The 16,270-nt window shown below is 45.5% G+C and overlaps 1 protein-coding gene across 1 annotated transcript in view; it reads left to right on the top strand.

Moving 5' to 3' along the window:
• The first annotated feature begins 16,036 nt into the window (after positions 1–16,036).
• The window catches only part of XRN2 (5'-3' exoribonuclease 2), a 79,519-nt gene continuing 79,285 nt past the window's right edge, over positions 16,037–16,270 (top strand). The window contains exon 1 of the mRNA XM_024750783.1: positions 16,037–16,207. Coding sequence (XP_024606551.1) covers positions 16,133–16,207 — 75 coding nt within the window. The 5' untranslated portion in view covers positions 16,037–16,132. The remainder of the gene's footprint in view (positions 16,208–16,270) is intronic.

Genomic DNA, 16,270 nt, shown 5'->3' with positions numbered 1-16,270 from the left:
ACTGTTATTCCACACAAACTCATTCGATGTAAAACGTTCTGCCCGTCAACTTGAACCCGCTCTTCCCCAGCTGTCGTGCTGGCAGCTCAAAGATGGTGACAGATGACGCTGATGGACAGGACGCCTGCCATCTCCTGCTTTCCCAAATTAAAAGCCGGATGCTTCCCGGCTGAGGGGACGTGCTAGAGAAAAGAGCTAAGAAGGCACTCTGCAGCATCCTGCAGTTTAATCACCGTAGTAGTTTACTAAGTGGCGTTCACAGGGTCCTGTTGCCAGGCCTTCCTAGCACTTGTGAGTGTACCTAGGCCAACGGTGTGAAATCAACTGAAAGCAGACCACATCACTCCCTCCAGAGCCACGGGAATGCTGTCAGTCTTGCATCCTTGTCCCAATGTTTGCCAAGGACTAGTTCTTTCTCCCTTTTCAGAGGTGCCTGCATCCGGTCTCCAGCTCAAACATTTCTCATAGATGTTTTGGCAATAATATAAGAAGTAACGATTTATTCAATCACTCACTTAACAAAGGCACACAGAAAATATCTAATGGTATTATTTGCTGTTCTGTGGAAACACACCTAAAGGATTGGATAGACTGTCTGTACATGGATTCAGTCAGGACATTACCTTTGGGGGTGAGTCTCAGAGAACCAATAGGAGTTTGGCAAGTGGACGCTGGGAGCTCAGTAGTTCCAGGCATGCGTGTGCCAAGGGAGGTTCATGACCAGGTGATCATTTTTACTTGTGAGAAATTAGAATGTTCTTATAACAAGAGAGCTCATGTTAGGCTCTCATGTCTCACATTTTGAGCCAAGGTGACCTTGAACCTCAGCAAATCCCCTTGGAAGGATGTGGGAAAAGGAAGACTATTAACGTACATCATAAGAATCAGGGGACAGGTGCCATGTTGGCACTGAGGACAGGCAGCAGAAAAGCCAAGATTATGATCCAATGAGAAACTCATCCTCCATGCCTGGAGGACAAGAGTCCAAACAGGAGGAGAGAGGTTGCTGGGAAGGTGGTGGGGTAGGAAGCCCCAGGACTCTGTCTCCTCACCCAGACTACAACTGCACTGGCAGGATGTGGCTGTTGTAACTGCCTTTGAATTCTGGAGCCTATCCAAAGGCTTGCAACTTCAGGGGAGGGTTTGGATGGTAAACTGCAGTTAATTCCAGCCAATTTCAGCTCCCAGCATAGTGGCTGATACCCACCCCCGACCCTTAGCCACATGGCAGGCAGCTATGCATGAGTTCCTGGAGCAGCTTATGGGCAGCTTTGGGGAGCCAGCGTGGGCAATAGGGATCTTGACCTCCAAAAATTGGGGCTCTGTGTTCTGATTGCTGATTGCTGCTTCTGATCTTGGAGGTGCAGAAACATAGGCAGGTGGCCCATGTGGAACCTCTCCTCGGTGTTGCAAGCTCCTCCCCCTCCAGCTGAAGCAACTTCCAAGGGAATTAAAGGGCCAGCACCGATTTTTTCCACTTCCATTCATTTTTCTGCTTTTCCCTTTTGGGAGCCAGACATTTAAAGTCTAGGATTTTGAAAAGAAACCACAAATACAGGGGAATTTATAAAGTCAACACATAAGACCAGAGAAAGGTACATGCCCAAGGAAATATGCAGGTTTAAAAAAAGACCTGAGAAGATGGACGTTTATACCTCAGGCTTATCCCCACCAGAGACACAGCTTACAACAAGCAACAAAACAAAACCAAAATGCAGCAAATCCTGAGGAAGGGGGAGAATCTGATTTCCAGAGTTACTACATTACTAGATTCAAATGTCCAGTTTTCAACAAAAATTCACAAGGTGTACAGGAAAGAACAGCCTGTTCAAAGGAAGAAAGAACCCGACGGAAACCATCACTGAGAAAGACCAGATGGCAGAATTGCTAGATGACAAAGACAACTGTCTTAAAGATGCTCAAAGAACTAATGGAAGACATGGAGAAAGTCAAGAAAACAATGTATGAGCAAAATGGAAACATCAAAAAAGAAACTAAAAAATTCTGGAGCTGAAAAGTGCAATAACTGAAATCAAAAATTCACTAGAGGGATTCAAAGGCATATTTGAGTAGCTAGAAGAAAAAAAAAATCAGTGAACTCGAAAATAGGACAATCTGAAATTATTGAGACTGAAGAACAGAAAAAAAAATTGAAGGAAAGTGAACAGAGCCTAAGGGACCTGTGGGACACCATAAACTGGACCAACATTGTGGGCATCCCAGAAAGAGGAGAGAGAGAGAGAGAGAGAAAGGGACAGAGAGATTATTTGAAGAAATAGTGGCCGAAATTTTCCCAAATTTGATGAATGACGTGACTATAAACATTTAAGAAGCTCAGCAAACTCCAATAGGACGAACTCAAAGAGACCCACACCAAGACACATTATAATCAAGCTATAGAACAGCCAAGACAAAAGGAGAATCTTAAAAGCAGCAAGAGAAGAGTAATGCATCACATACAAGGGATCCTCAGTAAGATTATCAGCAGATTTCTCACCAGAAACTTTTGCCCAGAAGGCAGCGGGGCTGTTATGTTCAAAGTACTGAAAGAAAAACTGTCAACAGAGGATCTTATACCCAGCAAAACTGTCCCTCAAAAGTGATGGAGAAATGAAGACATTCCCAGATAAACAAAAGCTGAGAAAGTTGGTTGCCGCTAGACCTTTCCTGCAAGGAATGCTAAAAGGAATCCTGCAGATAGAAATGAAAGGACATTAGACAGTAACTTGAAGCCATATGAAGAAATCAAGATCTCAGTAAAGATAAAGATGTGGGCAATTGTAAACACTAGTATTGTTTTAACCTTGGTTTATAACTCAATTTTTTATATTCTACATGATTGAAGAGACTAATACATTTTTAAAAATATTAGCTTAAAAGCTATTATTATAACTTTTGTTTGTAATTCCACATTTTGTCTTATACACAATGTAAGAAATTAATGCATAAAAAATTATTACTAGTTTATGTTTTGGACACACAACGTGTAAAGACATTTTTGTAACATCAATAACTGAAAGGGGTGGGGACAGAATTGTTTAGGAGCAGAGTTTTTTTTTTTATGTTATTGAAGTTAAGTTGGCATAAATTCCAACTGGTGCTATCATGTTAGGATGTTAAATGTAATCCCTGTGGTAACCACAAAGAAAATAGCTACAGAATATACACAAAAGGAAATGAGAAGGGAATTAAAACATTTCACTGCAAAAAATCAACTCAACACAAAAGAAACCAGTAATGCAAGAAATGAGGCACCAAAAAAGCTATAAGGCATCTAGAAAAAAAAAGTTAAAATGATACAAGTAAGTCTCTCCTTATCAGTAATTATTTTAAATTAAAAGAAAAAAACAACTAAATTGGAGTCATTACAGTCCTAATGTACCAAATGATAGTCTTTTTTATTTAAGTGTGCACCATGGTCAGATAGGTTCAGGAAACACTTTATGTTAAACCTCCCACGCATATGAGCTTCTGAAATTCTTGGGGAGGTGCTGCATGAGGAAACCCTTGTTTACCCTTTTTCTCATGGAGCAGTTTGATCTCTGCGCTTCAACAGCCCTGATGTAATCAAGGAGCCGAAGGTGTTTGAAACACAGCCATCTCTCACGTGCCCTGTTTCTGTGGTTGCTGGCTGGCCTGTAGGAAATTGCTGCTGGCCACAGCCCCACATCCCTGTGTGTGGTGAACTGTCCATCTAGTGGCCCCCAGTGACCCTCTCCCCCTGGTAGTTAAGTCTTTTGAATCTGGCCTGGCCCTGTGACCTGAGGCGGAATCCACACGGTGCCAGTTCCAGGCCTCAAGCCTAGGAAGGTCTGGCAGCTTCCACTTTGGCACTTTGAGGGAAGCCAGGGCCCGTGTCAGAAGTCTGGCTGCTCTGAGTCCACACTGAGCCGTGAGGGAGCCCACGCTGGCCTTATGGGCAGGACACGTGGACGAGAACTGAGGAACCCAGCCAACAGCAAGTTGTTCTGTTCAGCCTCCAGCCTTGTGAGCACCAGAGCTGGTGAGTCTGCGTGAAGCCAAGATGAGTTGCCTGCCCGAAGTCCACGTTGGGAGCAAATAAGCAATTGTTTTAAGCCTCTATGTTTGGGGCTGGTGGATTTGTGCAGCGATAGATACTCCAAACCGCATGTTTCCTGTCTGGCTGAGTGAGGTCGTGAGCAGCCCAGCTGGGACTTCTCATTACCTTCATTCTCCCTTCCCCTGTGGTCCCCTCTTCTTCCCTGATGATCTAATCCTCCAGCCTGCATCTCTGAACAATAAGGCCATATCCTACCTGATCACAGTACTATTATCATATTTAAGACAACTAGCATTAATTCTGTAATGCCCTCCAATATAGTCCCTATTCTAATTTCACCATTTGTGCCCCCCAAATTTCTCTTATAATGTTTTTTTTAACTCCAGGAGCCACCAAGGCTCCTGGTTTTGATAGACATGAAGAATTCTCGAAAGGCATTTCACTGGAGAAAAAGATGGTGACTAGAAGTCCTGCTGTGGTTATTACCTGGACCACTCTTTGCTCCTCTCCTGGTCCACCTCCTTCACAGGTTGTAGGTTTCAATGAGAGCCATTGCTAATTTGTGGTGACCACTATTCTAAACTAGTCCAGGTTAGTAAGAGCTTCCACATATAGCATTTTCATTTATGCTCACACATAAACACCCAGTGTGCTCACTACTTGGTATATTGGCTTCTTTGTGGGTCTTCTCTCAGTTCTTATTTTATTTCTTGGTGGCTCATTGATTTCTCTGGATAGTAATTCCAAGCTGTGCATTTCCCTTGTGGGAACCTCTGGCTCCATCATGCTGTCTTCACTGCATCTTTTTTGGGTAGAGATGAATCATTCTGGAGGGGGTGCTTAGAAAGAGTGAGACCTGGGCATGGGAAGAGAGAGGAAGGTAACATTTTTTTGCAGCAATGGTGTTAAGAGGGTGAAAGTAAGCAAACCCAGGGCTTTCCTGCCTCTGTTGGTGGACAAGGCAGTAGGACATCTCCAGAGACAGAGGGGAGTCCAGGATATAGGGGAGCTACCAACCCTAGTCCTGGCATTAAGCAAGATTTTTTGTGTGAAGAAACAGGTATATCCATAGTAATAATTCTCGGTTTGCACATTATCTTGCCCAAAGCCAAATAAATTCACAAGTTTCTTCTTGATATTGTGAGGAAGGATTCTGAAGTTTCCTGGGGCACTTACACTGCCCTCACACCATGTGGGGGAGTCAATATTTTATTCTAATAAATGTTTAAACATTTAAAAAATGTTTTACAAGGACTTTCAAAGGTTTATTGTGATCTCAGTCCTTTAAGGTGGAGTCCCTTCCTGCCCAGAGGGAAAGGGACCATGACCCTGTTTTAGCCAGTTCCTGCCTGCGACCCTCTTTCCCCAGGAAACCTCCAGAAAAAAGAATGCTGCAGGACCCCCACAGGCTACACCAGGACCTGGGAAGTCAGATGTCTTCCCGTTTCATCCTACGGAGGCAGCTCTGCAAGAACTGGGAAAGGACAGATTGCTTCCCATCTTCTGCGTGGCCTCAGGGGAAGAACAACTGATTAAAAACGGAAGGTCAGGGCTTCCCTGGTGGCGCAGTGGTTGGGGGTCCGCCTGCCGATGCAGGGGACGCGGGTTCATACCCCGGTCCGGGAGGATCCCGCATGCCGCGGAGCGGCTGGGCCCGTGAGCCATGGCCGCTGAGCCTGCGCGTCCGGAGCCTGTGCTCCGCAACGGGAGAGGCCACAACAGTGAGAGGCCCGCGTACCGCAAAAAAAAAAAAAAAAAAAAAAAAGAAAAACGGAAGGTCAATATCACCCCTGCTGGGCAAACTTGAGATCTTTGAAGAGCCTCTCAGCCCAGCGGACACTCGAGCCCTGCTCAGACTGAGCAGAAAGAGACTCATCTTTCCCCTTGGAGGCCCATCCTGGCCCGAGCTCATCATCAAATGCAGAGCGTTTGTTTTTTTTTAATTTATTTATTTTATTATTTTTGGCTGCGTTGGGTCTTCGTTGCTGCACGCAGGCGGCACGTGGGATCTTCCCGGACCAGGACTCGAACCCGTGTCCCCTGCAGTGGCAGGCAGATTCTTAACCACTGCACCACCAGGGAAGCCCGCGGAGCGTTTTAATCTTTATGCTGCCCCTGCTGCCCTGGCCAGAAAAGCATTCATCACAGCACCTTGCTCTATCATTTCCTTCAGAAGCCTAAAGTTCATGTCACTCCAAGCCTCTCTTGTCGGAAAGCGGGAGATGACGACATGACATTGGCCCCCCGTGAGTACAGAATAGCACACTAGGTCCCCATTCGCATGGCTTAGTTGCAAAGCTGGTCCGTGACCTTTCCTGACCCCTCCTCCATCCTAACTGCACCCATTTGCCGAACACAACCGGCTCCTTTTTTAGGGCAGCAGAAAGCTTTATTCTGAGGTTTTTAATCATGTCAAGTATTATAATAGCTGCAGTTTGGGGTCATGGCCATCTTTCCCCACCCTGGTAGTTACAGACAGGGGCTCTGGGGTGGCCACGTTCCCATCATGGGGGTGGGGGGAGGGGAGGCTCCCTGGCCCGAGAGAGGCAGACCACAGGTCGGGGAGAAGCCCCCGTACCTTTGTCCCCAGCCACCAGCTCTCTTCCCCTGGCCTCTGCCGACCCTTCCCTCATGAGGCTGTCTGCCTCGGGTTCCCTGAGCTCTGTGCTCAGATTCCCCACCTCCTCACCCGTCAGGTGTGATAAGGAGAAAACCAGTATCCCCTGGCGGGGACCTCAGCTGGGGCCGTCGGCCAGAACGGCTACGCCTGGCCTCTCCATGTGGCTGCTTGGCTTCCTCACAGCCTGGTGGATGGGTTGAGAGAGAGAGAAGGGGAGACAGGGCTCCAGGTTGAAGCTGTATTGCCTCAGAAGTCACATCCTGTCCCTTCTGCCACATTCCGTGCCTTGGAATCAAGTCACTGAGGCCGGTCCAAATTCAAAGGGAGGAAGTGATGAGAAGAGTGCTCTGGAATGTTCAGACACGTTTTAACTTTACCACACATCTGCACAATTGCCGAAACTCATTGGCTGAACATTTGAGAACCATTCATCTTATGGTAGGTTGTGGTATTATGACTTACTATAAGAAACATATATTTGGTCTTCGTCCCAGTTCCTGGCACAGAGCTCCTGAAACCCCAGGAATTTCCCAGAGCTGATAGAGGTATCTTTTGTGATGTTAATGAGGATGGAGAACCAACCTTGATTAGATGATTGGAACTTTCAGTCCCACCCTCTGATTTCAGGGGAGGAGATAAGGTCTGGAAATGCAGTCAATGATCCGTCATGCCCACTAGATGAAGCCTGCAGAAGACCCAAAAGTACAAGTTCAGAGAACATCCGAGTTGATGAATATGTTGAAATTGGGGAGGGTGGTAGCACCCAGAGCTCCACGCCCTTTCCCCACCCTGTGCATCTCTTCCATCTGGCCGTTTCCTGAGTTGTGTTCTTTTACAACAAACCGGTAAGCTAGTAAGTAAAATGCTTCTCTGTGTTCTATGAGCCACCCTAGCAAATTAGTCTAACCTGAGGAGGAGGTCATGGGAACCCCTGACCTCCAGCCAGTGGGTCAGAAGCACAGGTGACGATCAGACTTGCAAGGGGCATCTGAAGTGGGGGGAGGGGCAGTCTTGGGGGACTGAGCCCTCAGCCTGTGGGATCTGACACCATCTCCAGGTAGACAGTGTCAGAATTGAGTTGAATTGTGGGACACCCGGCTGGTGTCAGAACATTGCTTGATGGAGAATTGCAATTACACTTTGAAATTGGCGTCAGAAGCGTATGTGTCAATTATACTCCAATTTTAAAAATGGAAACTTGGCTTTCCTTGACCCTAAAATAGAGGCCCCACCCCACTAACACTCCCCACCCCTGTGCCCTGTTTTATTTTACTCCAGAGCACTTATCACAACCCAACACAGTATTATATGTTGTTTCTTCACTTATTTGCCGTCTCTCTCCCACCCCACTCCCCATGCTAAGCAAGACTGTAGAATCTAGGAGGACGGGCAATTTTTGATGAACACCTAGCACCTGCAACAGAGGCTGGCACACAGATGCACAGTCAAGATTTGTCAAATTTACTGAAAGCATTCAAATGACTCCAGGGAGGGAAGCCCCACACAGCTGAAAACAAGTGGCAACAAGCTGTGTATGTCAACGTATTAAATACTGACCACAGATGACACAGGCATTCAGACAAGGAAAGTGGCGTCTAATGCTGACGGATAGAGCCATTAGAATCCTCAGAGGTGACTGGTTTAGCAGCTCGCTTTACAGGTGAGGGCAGTGAGGTCCCAAGAGGCGAGAGGATCGTTCAAGGCCACACAACAGTAGGTCTAGAGCCAGGTCTGTGACTTGGGTCACTAGGTAAAGTTAAAGCTCCAGGTGTCTATCCCTCTCTCCAATGCAGCATCTTTTAGGATCGTAGCATCCCTAGCCTGACAGTGCTGGCTGGCTGGGCAAAAATGAATGAGATTTGAGAAAGAGATTATGAATTGGACAGTAAAAGTCAGGCTCACATGCTGCGGGATCTCTGGGTACTAGACCGAGGGAAATGCATTCTTTGGAGTTTTATTTCATTTACCTTGGGTCGTGGTATCAGCTGCATGAAAAATACTACTGGTCTTTCGTATCGTAAAAGCCTCTGTTTTTCCCGGCCATTGGCTAAAGTGCTCTCTGTAAAAGATAGAAGTTTCTAAGCCAGTTCTTCTTAAGCAAATGATCCCATGATAGAAAGATAGAAACACGTGACTGCCTTTCACGCACAGAAAAGCTTTTGGATTCTTCCCTCTGTTAACTTTCTGAGAGCACTAATTTAAGGTGCTCTCCCGTGGTGCTGGACTAACTCCCACATCGTGCAGCCAGAAGTCAAATCATGCCTCATCTCTGCACCACACAAGCATCCAATTCTATGTCTTAGTTCTTATTCAAGTTTCGTGAGTGATTCTATTTGAGTAACGTGTTAGGACAAAGAAACGCACTAGTCCAGGTGGAAGATTCATTTCAGAAAAGAACATGAGGATTTGCAGAACAGTGGGAATCAGGTTTAAAAAAATAGAAGAAAAAACGGCACGTGCACACTTGCTATACCAATGTATTTTCTCCTTCAAATTGACATTGTCTTAGCAAGCACAAAGGGCCGCTGGAGATTTTGTAAATGCACGATTCTTCTCCCCTCCGTCCCGTTTACCTGGCTTTACCTGGAAGAGACTGCATCTGAGCCCAGAAGACATTACAAATCCTTTTCATGATGATGCTTCTTTTTTAAAAAAATTAATTAATTTTTGGCTGTGTTGGGTCTTTGTTGCTGCACGCAGGCTTTCTCTAGTTGCAGTGAGCAGGGGCTACTCTTCGTTGTGGTGCGCGGGCTGCTCATTGTGGTGGCTTCTCTTGTTGTGGAGCACGGGTTCTAGGTGCGTGGGCTTCAGCAGTTGCAGATGCAGGCTCTAGAGCACAGGCTCAGCAGTTGTGGCGCCCGGGCTTAGTTGCTCCGCGGCATGTGGGATCTTCCCAGACCAGGGATCGAACCCATGTCTGCTGCATTGGCAGGTGGATTCTTAACCACTGCGCCACCAGGGAAGCCCCCTCCCAAGGTTTCTGACAATGACAAGAATGCTCATGGAGGCCATCCTCATAATCATCAAATGTCTGTTTAGGTAAAGATGGTACAACTATTTGTAAAACAGTTCAGCAGTTTCTTACAACATTAAACATATATCTACTAGCAGCCCTTATCCCCAGTATTTGCTTGCTCCAAAGAAATGAAAGCGTATTTGCAAACACACACAAAAAAACTTGTACATGGATGTTCACAGAAGCTTTATTCCGAAACACTGGAGACAACCCAAATATCCATCAACAGGGGAATGGACCAACAAATTGTGGTACATCTACATAGTGATAAACAAAGGACTGATTCACACAACATGGATGAATTTCAAAAACATTATACTGAAGAAAAGAAGTCAGACAAAAGACTATAAACAGTAGATTTCATTTATAGGAAACTCTCAAAAAAACTAATCTAATCTGTAGGGACAAAATGCAGATTAAGAGTTGTCTGAAGCCAGGGGTGAGGAGGGAGTTGCCACCGCACACACAGGAGCACAGGGAACTTTTGGGGGTGATGGAATTGTTCTATAGCCTTGTTGTAGTGTTGGTTTCCCAAGTACGTCCATTTGTCAAAATTCATTGAACTTAAATGGAAGTATTTTAATGTATGTAAATTATACCTACACGAAGCTGGTTTAAAAAAAAAGAACTGTATTTGGGCAAAATGCCATACAAGGCAGAGGAAACAAGACAGACCTTCCTAAGGTGCTTGTCCTCTTGACTGAAGGTGAGTTGCAGCCTGTGACATAGAGGCCCCGCACTGCAGCACCATGGACAGCAGCGTGGGTGCCATGGCCCGGGAAGCATGTGGACAGAATGGAGAGAAGAGTGCGTGTGTGTGCGTGCGGGGGGGATGGGATCCCTGTGGCCTGGAGTTAATTAATGCACGTCATTCTAGTGAAAATCTTACCTATCTGGCTCTTCCTTCAAGACTTGTTCCCAGTCCCACTTTCTCCATGAAGTCTTGCTTGACTCCGTGCCCATAACAGCCTTTTCTTCTTTCTCTCCTCTGAACTCTTAGAGTAAGTTCTGTTTAACTTGTTTGGAAGTAACCATGGCCTTTTTTTTTTTCTTTTCTTGTACTGCTATTGAAATTGCTTATTGCTACTTAATTTTAAATGTGATTATACCTTATATCGTCTGCTACTGCAAGTCCCTGAAGAGAGAACCACAGCCTGGATCCCCCTTAGTTCCTACAGAGAAGTTGGGCAGTTTTTGTGGATGTTCTTGATTCATGTTGATTTTCAGTTCCTAAAACTGGACTCTGTTAACAATTTGGCATAAGGAAGAGACAGCTACAACTCTATCATAACTGAACTTAAGGACTATGTAGGGAGATAATGAGGTTTGTGAACCCCTCAGTAATTCATCTCCATTTCTACTTTATTAATTTATTTTTATTAATTTTTATTGGAGTATGGTTACTTTACAATGTTGTGTTAGCCTCCACTGTACAACAAAATGAATCAGCCATACACATACAGATATCCCCTCCCTTTTGGACCCATTTCTACTTTAACTGACAGACCATAATTTCTACCACAAAGCCAATACCCTCTTCAGGTGATGTCCTCTCTGTGGCAAACTGAAATCTAGTTGATATATTTCCCTGATGATTTCATATCTCCGTGATTCTTTTTCAGTCATGAATTTCAGCCAGGGCAGTCACATTTGTATTCCAAGCCTGCCAACTCTGACCAGAAATCAGGTGTCCGCTTAAGACACACCTTGACAAGCGGATTAGATGTTCTAGTGAAAGGCAGATAAATGTCACTCGTGTCACTATAAATAAAAGTCTGGGCCTGCTTATCAGTTTGTAGGGTTGAGGTCATACCTTCAACACTTCTTAGTGCTTCACACTTTATTATCCTTTAAAGGAGGCCTTTTCCATCCAGTTTCTCCATTTATACCCCCAAAGGGAATTATTACTGTTCAACTCCTTGAAACATATACCTTCTGTCAACTTCCTGTCTTTTGCTTTAGGAGACAATACAACCTGTGGCCTTAAACAGAAATCTGCCAGAATCTTCTCAAATGTTATATTATGGAATGAAATGGAGCAGGACCCTTTCATAGTGCTGACCTAGGACGTCTTATACCTGCTTTACAAGCGAATCACATTCTGGCGGGCTTTGACTGTTTGGGGTTACATTTCAGAGCACGGGATTTGTCATTGAAATCCATGTAATAACAAGTATGGATTTAGATTTGTGGCTTTGGTCAAATCCTGTTCTTTGAAACCGAACTACATACAGCCAAAGTTTGCAAAAACGTCAGTCGCAGCCTGTATACACTGTATACACTCCAAAAGTATCTGAGGGATACAAGGCCTTGCAAAAAAAAAAAAAGGATTTTTGTGGTTAGACAAATTGCGAGATGGGGCATGCCAAAAGGCTCTAACGTGGCCACAGAAATGTAGTCTGCTTAACTCAGTTTAACCCAGAGCTCCTAAAGTCATGTGACTACAGATCCCCTTTCTCACATGCTTTGGGGGTGCGATGCTCATTGTTTTATGTCTTTGGTCAATTTAAGGTGTGAGCACAGACTGAGAAAGTTTACAGGGAAATAAGCTTTCTGAATACATTTAGCAGTGCGTACAGATTGAGGCCTTAACAAATGCATCTTTCAGTTATCTCCATTTCTGCATTACCTTTCTGTACCTACATTTCTGAGCTGCATTCTTAAGTTCAGTGAGGACAGGACTGCACAGGAACAAACATGTTTTCACCAACGTCATGTTCATTTGTACCTGTGAATTACACCCGGTGATAATGATTGCACATTGTTTCGTGCTGCAAGGAGCATTTAAGACAAGATCTGAATATATCAAAATCCTAGAAATTTGAAAAAGTAGCTTTGGATGGGTTCTAAGAGCAGAAACTTGTCGATTCCATTTCTGTTTCTGTGTCCTAAGACAGAGGTTCTCAAAGTTTTTGGTCTTGGGACTCCTTTATACTCTTAAAACTTATTGAGCACCCCAAAGAGCTTTTGTTCAGGTAATAATATCTGTCAATATTTACCATGTTAGAAATCAAACCTGAGAAAATTTAAAAATGCTTAGAATACTAAAATAAATAATTATTAATTGGGACTTCCCTGGTGGTCAGTGGTAGAGTCCGCCTTCCAATGCAGAGGACGCTGGTTCGATCCCTGGTCAGGGAACTAAGATCCCATATGCTGCGGGGCAACTAAGCCCAGGCGCTGCAGCTACTGAGCTTGCAGCCCCAAGGAGAGAGCCCACGTGCCACAAACTACAGAGTCCACGTGCCACAATGAGAGAGAGAAAACACACACGCCACAACTAGAAAGAAGCCCGTGCACTGCAACGAAAGATCCCATATGCCGCAACTAAGACCCGACGCAGCCAAAAAAGAAAGAAAATTATTAATTCACTTTAACAAAAAACCCATAACATGCTAACATAAGTAACATATTTTAATAAAACAACTATTTTTCCCAAATGCCCCAAAATTAGTGAGAAGATTGGCATTTTTATATTTTTTGAAATTCTTCAGTGTCTGGCTTAATAGAAGACAACTGGGTTGCCACGGCTGCTTCTGATATTCATCTGTTGTGCTATCACATCACATAGCCTCTGAACAATACACTCGGAGAATAAGAGTGAAGGGGGAAAATCACATCTTTTTTTTGGCCTCGCCGCTCGGCCTGCGGGATCTTAGTTCCCAGACCAGGGATCGAACCCATGCCCCCTGCAATGGAAGCACGGAGTCCTAACCACTGGACCACCAGGGAAGTCCCCCAAATCACATCTTAATATTACTGTGAAAATAGTTTTAACCTCATGGAGCCCCTGAACAGGTCTCTGGGATCTTAGGGGGTCCCCGGATCACATTTTGAGAACTACTGCTCTAAGAATTCAATTCAATAAAAATATTGACAATCTACTGGATGCCCACAACAAGATTAATAAAGACATGTCCCTGCTTCCAGGGAACTCACAGTGTCTCCTTCCACACACACCTCCTTTATTCCCAATCCAATCTCACTGAGATTTCAAGACTCATTGTCATTCTACTTCCTCCTTATCATCTCTGATTTCCCCATCAGATGACTAGATCTCTATCTTTTTAAAATGTCTGTAGCAGTTATTGTCTGTGCAATTCATCTGGGATTTTTAATCATACACTGTGGTATGAGACTTGTTTACTGTAGGTCAAAATGCGGCTTTATTATGCTGTGGTTGTATCTTGTCCTTGCTACTGATAGTAGGCTCTTTGAAAGCAATGATTTATTTGCTAATGGTGCCCAACACAGGCAGGCAGCAGGGACTGTGGACCTTAAATACATATTTAATAATTTGATTTGCAGCTTAATTAAAAAGTGTGGCAGAGATAAGGCATGTTCACCAATCCTGTTTCCTGTTCCTATTCTTGAGCACTCCAAAAGACTGTATTTCCCAATCTTGTCTTCAGTTGGGTCGGGACCATGTGACTGGGATTTGGTCAAACGGATGCAAGTAGAAATTATGTAAGCCACCATCAAGCCTGGCCCTTCAGAACACCCAGGGCAGCCCTCCTGCCCTGTCTTCCTTTGGTAGTGGCTGTGGTGGTCATGTGTTGAGCTGGCAGAACCACAGGATGAAAGCAGCTGGATCCCTGAGTCACCCCGTGGAGGACAGCCCTGTAGGGTAGCTCAACCGCACATATGGTCAGCTGATGAGGTTTCAGGCATTACTTATTACCACAGCAAAGCCTAGCTTATCCTTATATGTTAGAGGAAAGAGGATGTTCACAGATGAGATAGGAAACAATGTAAGACACAACACCATGTGTTATAAGTCAAGGAGTGCTATGGAAGGTGAGGGCAGGCAGGAGCCAGTCTGGGCTCATGTGCTGGGAGAGATTTCTGGAGAAGAGGGGGAAGAGAGAATACATAGAATATGAATTGGCAGAAGACTCTTTCCTTTGCGAAGGATAGGAACTTAGCCCAAAACATCTTAGGGCAAAAGGATCATTTGTTGGCTCATGGAATTAAAGGACAGGTTTACCAACCAAACTGTAGGAAGAGCGATTTAGCTGTACTCAAAACCCACTGAAACCAGGGACTAAATCTGCTCCTCTCATTGCAGACTGGCAGTATGTCCCATTCTTATCTTTTGGCTTTCAACCATCTGGGAGGGATTGCCTTACCATCCTTATGGCTTGAAGTTCAAAAATGCTGGGCAAGGGCTCTCAATGGCCAAGCTTGCCCAGCTACCCATCCCCGTACCGAAATGCTTGCGGCGTGTGTTCCTATAAGATACTTCTGCAGGGAAGCCAGATATTGAGGAGGGGCTGTTTCTAGGAGAAATGAAGGACTTCACCACAGATAGAATTCCCAGTAATAGTTTTGGCTGTCCTTAGGTGAAACATGGCCTCACCATTTCTCTAATTTCCACACCATTAGTTTAAACAAAGTGCCATCAGACCACAGAGGAGGGGGCATGAATACTGCATGCCAGGTTGTAGGGGGAAATGCTTTCACTGAGGCCTCCTGAGGTGAGCCTTTAGGATTGAGTGTGATTTATCAAGCCAAGAGGGGATTCCAGGGAGACAGACTTCCAGGCTTGAGCAAATGGACATAAATAACTCCCCTTCCACACCTTCCTTTTTATATGTTGAAAAAAAAATGTATTTGAAGCCATCAGAAAACAAAGGACAAAAGTATTCTGTTAGTGCAAGGACAGAGGATTAAATGATCTTTACCTGGACTGAAACACAAGCTGTGTGAATAAGCAAATGACTTAACCCCTCTACAACCTGGCCTTCTCATCTGTTACGTGAAGATGATAAAAGCACCCTCAGAACGCCCAAGTGACGATCTAATCTGAGAATCCCTTAGCCAATGCTTTGGCACATTGTAAATGCTCAATTAAATGCTGGAGAGTGATACCAGTAATTATTTTATACCCATAAATGTAGCTGGATGCTTGAATTAGATGCTGAACGGTACACTCCATTTTACAACTATTTAAAGTGAGTTACTTATGCAAACCAGCCATCATTAGTGCAAAATACTTTTTAAAAATACGGTTGCTAGTCCAGATACGTACTGTGGCATAAAACCGGGAGAAAGCAGGCAGCAGAAATAACGAGCGCGTGTAGATGCTTAGATTCTACGTGAATCAAGATAGGTGGGAAAGAGGAGGAGACCAGACCGGCCAAGGCTCCCTGGCGGCCTGCGGGGCGCAGGGATCCCGCCCGAGGGATCCGCAGAAGAGGCTCCGGGACACGTACCGCCGAGGACGCACGCCGAGCCGCGCCGGCTGCTGCCCTCGCCACCCGCTCCATTGGCCAGCCCCGCCCCCGACCAGGCCCGCTCCGCCCAGCCGGGCCGGAGCTTCCTTCCCGGCTTCCCAGGCGGCGGCGCCATCACCTCACTTCCTGCCGCCGGGTGCACGTGGGAGGAAGTGCCAGTGGCCGTGGCCCGCTGCTGCCTGTCTCTCTGGTTACGTCCGTCCGCGGGCCGGGCAGCCGCCTACAGCTACGCCGCCGCTATGGGAGTCCCGGCTTTCTTTCGCTGGCTCAGCCGCAAGTACCCGTCCATCATTGTCAACTGCGTGGAAGAGAAGGTGAGGAGGCGCCCGGAGGCCGCCACGCCAGCGCCAGGAGCCCCGGCGCGTCCAGGCCGCGGT

The sequence above is a fragment of the Neophocaena asiaeorientalis genome, unplaced genomic scaffold, assembly GCF_003031525.2.
Source record: "Neophocaena asiaeorientalis asiaeorientalis breed wild unplaced genomic scaffold, Neophocaena_asiaeorientalis_V1.1 scaffold567, whole genome shotgun sequence".
NCBI lineage: Eukaryota > Metazoa > Chordata > Mammalia > Artiodactyla > Phocoenidae > Neophocaena > Neophocaena asiaeorientalis.
Note: the sequence above shows the minus strand (reverse complement) of the source record. Positions and strands in the feature narration are given on the sequence as shown.